Raw genomic sequence first — 6395 nt, 5'->3', positions numbered from 1 at the left:
AGAGATCTTATCAATTAGAACCCGTGGGTGCGCAGATTTCATGGGTTAAGCTAATTTCAGTGATTGGGTCTGCAGCTGTGCTCCCAAAGGTATTTCAGGCTGCCTGAGCGCCCCTCCCCCAACGCTTGATTGTTAGCTTGAATGGCTGGGTGAGGTGCCCCGCCCACGGAGAGAATCTCCCAAGTAGGGAAGACCGCCTTGGCGCCTCTCCCGCTCGCCCCGCTGCTGGCGGCTGGGGCGCACCGGGTGCAGGATAATGGGGCACCCTGGGTGTGCGGGCCAGTAGGGCGCTCTGGGCGCGTGGATTGCCCAGCGCACGTGCGCGAATGGGATGCTCCGGGCACCGGTGGCTGGGGTCTCTCTCTCGCAGTACGCGGGCTGCTGGGAACGTTAGCGGTGCTCGCTCTGTAACTGGACCGGGTGCGCGCCAGTGGCTGCTCGCCGCTCCTGAGTGTGGGCGGTACTTGCTCTGCAACCGCACGCCGGCGGCTGCTCCCCGCTCCCGAGTGTGGTCCGACTCACCGCAGGCGCACTCCCTTCGCGGCTCCTGAGTGTGGGCAGTACTCGCTCTGCAACTGGACTGGGCGCGCGCCAGTGGCTGCTCGCCGCTCCCGAGTGTGGGCTGACTCACCACCGGCACATTCCCTCCGCGGCTTGAATGAACGTCCCTGCGGTAGCTTCCTCTACACCCTCGTTTCTCAGATTCAAGTGATAACAGTCCTTTCGCTTTCAGTTTGTGTGGAACTCCGGAATGCTCCGAGGATAAATTTTTCTGTTTCTAGTTGATAAATTTGTTGTGATTTTGGGGAGATCTGTCAGACGCGCTGCTCACGGCGCCATTTCCGTGACGTCACCAACCGCCACTTAGGTTTTAAAAGTGTCTTTTTTTCTCTCTCTCTTTTCATTGAGGTGTTAAGAGGTGTTAACCCACCCATTAAGAGGTGTTAATTCTCCTACTGTTCTCAGGATTAGGGTTGTTTCCAGGTCTCTAGGAAAAGGCTTTAAGAAATTTAAATGACCTGGTTTTTCCTTTTGTTTTTCTTAAAATTAACTTTAGTTATTTTTTTCTTTTTTAAAGAGCCAATTTAAGATTATTTTAGTTACAGTATTAAGTCTAGTTTTAACTCGGTTTGGTAATTTGCATGAACACAACAAAAATAGTAATTGATCATATTGGTTACTTACAGTCTGCTTTGCTGGAACTTTATAAGCAATTTTTAGATTGAGTTTTAATTACTCTCTGAGGGCACACAGAAAAGCCAAGCTACACAGTTCTCAGCCGGTAATCTTTCTGAAAATATCCTTCTTTCTCACAATTGTAACAGGTTTCTGGCCTTGGTTACAGGTCCCCCCTGAAAGCTTGTCTCAAGGACACTTCCCAAGACCTGCCTAGTGTGGAGGGAGTTGCTTAAGGTGAGATGGAGGTCAGATGAGGGGAATTTGAGTTTTTAAAGGGGCTCTGGATTTAAAGAAGCCCTTGACCCAAACCTAATATTTCAGCCTTTTGTTGTTTAAGGAAAAGAGGTGAAGGTCTTGTCTTCTGTAGCTACTTCTTGCTGGTTAGGGTAGTGAAATATCTAGGGGGAGGGGCTGTCTGAGGTTTGGTCTAGGTGGTAAGAACAGTTTTCACAAGATCTCTTTAATTCCAAGGGGCCATTTCATACCCTGTCCTGATTGCTTCAACCATCCCCTTGGTAAAAGTGCTTTTCCAGTCTTCTAAATCTGAATATCCCTCCTTAGGATACCAAGGGCATTGTTGTCAGATCATGAACAAGAGGGTAGTTAAATTCCAGTCTGAAACCCTGCAGCTCGAAGGAGTCCCCATAGCTATAACTTGAGACTCCACTGTTCAGGGTAAAGGGAATTACCTATCAGGAAGGGGAGATGAGGGAAAGGGAAATCCCCCGGCCTGGTCCTTAGAACTGACCTCACCACTAGCACTCAAGACCTATTCCCCTGCTGCTGTGTCCCTTACCAAATGGGATGAGCAGACATTTGGTAAGCTTTTGCCAGGCTTTGGGAAGTCATTTTGTCTGGTTCTTCACATGGGGAACTACTTGGTACAATGAAAATAAACTACTCAAAGTAGCAAACCTTATGTTTGATTCCTGTCCCTCACAAAGGGCACCACTTGTTGCAGCAACATTGAACTACCTGAAGACCAAATAAAATGCCCCAAGGGGCTGATGGAAGGCAACAGCCCCAAGTCATCAGACAGAAGGACTGAAGCCTCATCCCCAGCCTTACTCAGATATTATGCCAGTACACATAACTCAAGGAAATAGACAACAGAAGTTTTCAGGGGTGAAGTAAAGGACAAGGAACGTGCTGACTTCTAATCTCTGTTCTGAGAGTCTAAACATTTCTTGTTGCTGAATCTTATCCTGCTGTTTTCTGTCTCCAGCATGGGGTCAGAGAGGACCCTGGACTCTCTTCTACTCAGCGCTTTAGCCCCAGGGTGCCTCATCTCTGATATTATTCTAACTCTGCATATTCTTAAACAATATCTTTCAACTTTTTTACTACCTCACAGAATCTCCCTTTGTTCTTTTTGAATAATAATCAGGAATGCTGATCTGACTGGCTCAGTAGTTACCTTTAAACTAACAGGAAAGTGGAAACTTGTGCCATGAACTTAAATAGATGGCTATTGTTTTACAAAAATATTAGAAAATTTATGGCCATGGCCAGTTGGCTCAGTGGTAGAACATCGGCCCAGCATGTGGATGTCCCAAGTTAAATTCCTGGTCAGAGCACACAGAAGCATCCATCTGCTTCTCCAACCCTCTCCTTTCTCTCTCTCCCTCTCTTCCCTGCCTGCAGCCATGGCTTGACTGATTTCAGCAAGTTGGTCTCTGCTGCCTCAGGCACTAAAAAAGAAATTAGCTCAGTTGGGAGCAACAGCCCCAGATGGGCAGAGCATTGCCCCCATTGGGGGTTTGCCAGGTAGATTCTGGGGCAATGTGGGAGCCTGTCTCTCTGCCTTCCCTCCTTTCACTTAAAAAAAAAAAATTTCTATCAGTATATTTTAGCAGTCCAGCATAAAAGCACAAGATTAACTGCTATTATAAAATACTTAATTTTTAGAAATTTACCATAGATGTGAAATTTGAATGGCAGTAGTTACCTTTTATTAAGTGAGTAATGTCATAATAATAGTGACACATATATCTTTCTAAATATATAATTGACTCAAATTTTAAAAGGATTTTTATCATTTTAGTGTTCTTTCTTTTTCAAATTTTATATCATGACTATATATATACCTTTTTTTCCCCTGAAGTTAGAAGCGGGGAGGCAGTCAGGCAGACTCCTTCCTGCATAGGCCCAACCAGGATCCACCCGGCATGCCCACCAGGGGGTGATGCTCTGCCCATCTGGGGCATTGCTTTGTTGTGGCCAGACCCATTCTAGCACCTGAGGAAGAGGCCATGGAGCCTCCTCAATTCCTGGGCCAACTCTGCTCCAATGGAGCCTTGGCTGCAGGAGGGGAAGAGAGAGACAGAGAGGAAGAAGAGGGGGGAAGGGTGGAGAAGCAGATAGGTGCTTTTCCTGTATTCCCTGACTGGGAATCGAACCCAGGACTTCCACACACTGGGCCAATGCTCTACCTCTGAGCCTACTGGCCAGGGCCACATGACTATATATTAAAGTTTTTAAATTAATATATACCATTTCTGTATACTTTATGATCACAATTATAAAATTGTATATCGTCTTTCTTTCTCCTTTTGTCCCATGTATGTAAAAGCAAACACATAAAAAATAAATACACAGTCTGACCTGCGGTGGAGCAGTGGATAAAGTGTCGACCCGGAATGCTGAGGTCGCCAGTTCAAAGCCCTGGGCTTGCCTGGTCAAGGCACATATGGGAGTTGATGCTTCCTGCTCCTCCCCCCTTTCTCTCTCTTTCTCTCCCCTCTAAAATGAATAAATAAATAAAAATAAAAAATTTTAAAAAAAAGAATTAAAAATATAAATACACAAAATCTTATTGTATCTAAGAAAGTTAACAGGAATGTTTAACTTCTCTATTCTATTTCAAATTTTCTGATGGGTTTTAAGAGCATGAAACACTGATACATCAGTGAAAACTTCATTTCAAAAAAAATTCAGAAAGTGCCTTAACTAAATGAACAGAAAATATAATTACATATATGAAAGCAGGTAATGAAACTAATCAAAGTACACGGTATCATAATAAAAGGCAGCAGTTGGGACAGAGATAACTATGGTAAGATTGCCAGAGATACTGAAAATAGCTTATAAATTGCTACACTTGAGATATGAAAGAATAATAAACAATGCCTTTTGCAATATTTCCTGCAATAAAGAAAATTGGTTTTAATGGGTCCTTGGGCATCTGGATATATAAGGGAGCTTTAGGGGTGCCAAGTCAACTAACTTGATTTAAGTTAAATTATGATCAGTAAGAGAAACATTTTAATTATTCTTTATATTTAAAAATAAGATCTATATAGGAATCTTTTTCTTTTTTCATAGTATTATTTCATAGTGCTTTAATTGAAAATAACTGCCACAATTCAAAATGACCACAGGATATGATCTGGCATTTGATCATTCTGTCATTCCACTGGGAATTTTAGTGAATATATTCCTTTTTACACGGGCAACTTTTGCTTTAGCATCTTGTAATCGTTCACAAGCTTTTTGACAGGCAAACATATCAAAAACAAATTTTTCTTCACGGTGTTTTTTATGTGTTTCTTGAATCCTAAAAGGAAAAAGGAAAGGTAATAGAATGAGATATTTTTAAATTCCTAAAACCATAACATTCAATCAGATTGTTAATGATAATTAGATGTATTCAAAATAGACATCTACAAATGCAAAAAAAAAACCCTCAGAACTTCACTTATTGCATAGAATTTTATTATAACCTTCACTAATATTCATATTAGGCTAATATTTCTAAAATTCCTATTGGCTATAACAGAATCTCTACAAACCATGACTTAGATTCCCAAAGAAGTATCTAAACCAGAGTTGCAGAACTTTTACTTAAGCCTCACTAAATCCAAGGCTTCTGGTATTTGCTTTTGAGTTTTAATTTTTGCTTAATCTCCTCACTGTTTTCACCCAGCGATGCAAACCCCTCCCCTTTCACAGCTGTCAGTCTGTTTTCTATCTATGAGTTTGTAACTATTTGTTAGTTTTTTTGTTTATTAGGTTCTACATTTGAGTGAAATTATATGGTATTTGTCTTTCTCTGACTGGCTCAATTTACTTAGTGTAATACTCTCCAGGTCCATCCATGCTGTCCCAAAAGGTAAGATTTTTTTTTTTTTTTTTTGAGGCCAAGTAGTATTCCATTGTGTAAGACTCTGTTATTGACTGAACCAGAGGCGGATTCATGTGCCCTGGGCCCTGCCTTCTGAAGGACCCCACAAAACCCCAACTTTACACTTTTTTCTAATGACAGCAAGTTTGGTTACATATGTGCAATTTTAACATTAATAGTACATAAGATTTTTTATTTATTTAAAAATATGGTTACCATGTATTTTTATTTTCCCTGTCTCTCTTTTTCTTGAGCCCAGTATTTCTTCTGTGCCTGGGGCCTCAACCAACCTTAATCTGTCTCTGGACTAAACTGTGTCCACTCCAGATTCATATGCTGAAGTCTTAACATCCAGTACCTTAGAGTGCAATTGTATTTAATAGAATCTCTAAGAGGTGATTAAATTTAAATGAGATCATATGAATGAGTTCTAATCCAATATGAGAAGATGAAGAGACACCAAGGATGTACACACACAGGACAAAGGCCCTGTGAGGGTACAGCAAGAAGACAGCCAGCTGCAAGCCAAGGAGAGAGACCCGAGGAAGAAACAAATCTGTCAACACTTTGATCCTGGACTTCTAGCCTCTAAAACTGAGAAAATAAATTCTTGTTTAAACCACCTGGTCTGAATTATTTTGTTATAGCTACCCTTGCAGATTGATACAGACTCTAAATTAGAGAAAGATGAACTGGGTCATACTGTCAAACCTGGATATGGCATAGGTCTTAGAAGAATTCATTGATTCATCCTCATTCATTCAACAGTTACATATTATAATGTTTGTCACATTACCTATATGCTAGAAATATAAATATGACAATATAACTATGAGATGCTTATAGAAAGTAAAGAGAAATAAAGGTATTATATATTATATATAAATCAATTATATATAAATATATGCATATAAATCAAATGCCATGGTACCATAATGAAAGCATTATGTAACAAGGCAAAGTGAAACATGATAAAAAAAATTGCAAATGTAATCTGGAGAACAGGCAGAAGGAAGATAAGAAAGGCTTCAGTGCTAAAACAAAAGCAGAGAGGGTAGCACAGCTTGGCATGCTCTAAGAAGTGACAACACTC

At 41.1% G+C, this 6395-nt stretch overlaps 1 protein-coding gene across 1 annotated transcript in view; it reads right to left on the bottom strand.

Annotated features, from left to right (window-relative positions):
• Positions 1-4578: 4578 nt before the first annotated feature.
• The window catches only part of LRRIQ3 (leucine rich repeats and IQ motif containing 3), a 176255-nt gene continuing 174438 nt past the window's right edge, over positions 4579-6395 (bottom strand). Inside the window, exon 7 of the mRNA XM_066264975.1 lies at positions 4579-4735. Coding sequence (XP_066121072.1) covers positions 4579-4735 — 157 coding nt within the window. The remainder of the gene's footprint in view (positions 4736-6395) is intronic.

This window comes from Saccopteryx bilineata, chromosome 3, assembly GCF_036850765.1.
Source record: "Saccopteryx bilineata isolate mSacBil1 chromosome 3, mSacBil1_pri_phased_curated, whole genome shotgun sequence".
Taxonomy (NCBI): Eukaryota; Metazoa; Chordata; class Mammalia; order Chiroptera; family Emballonuridae; genus Saccopteryx; species Saccopteryx bilineata.
The sequence above is the reverse complement of the archived record's forward strand: the minus strand, read 5'-3'. Positions and strand labels throughout refer to the sequence as shown.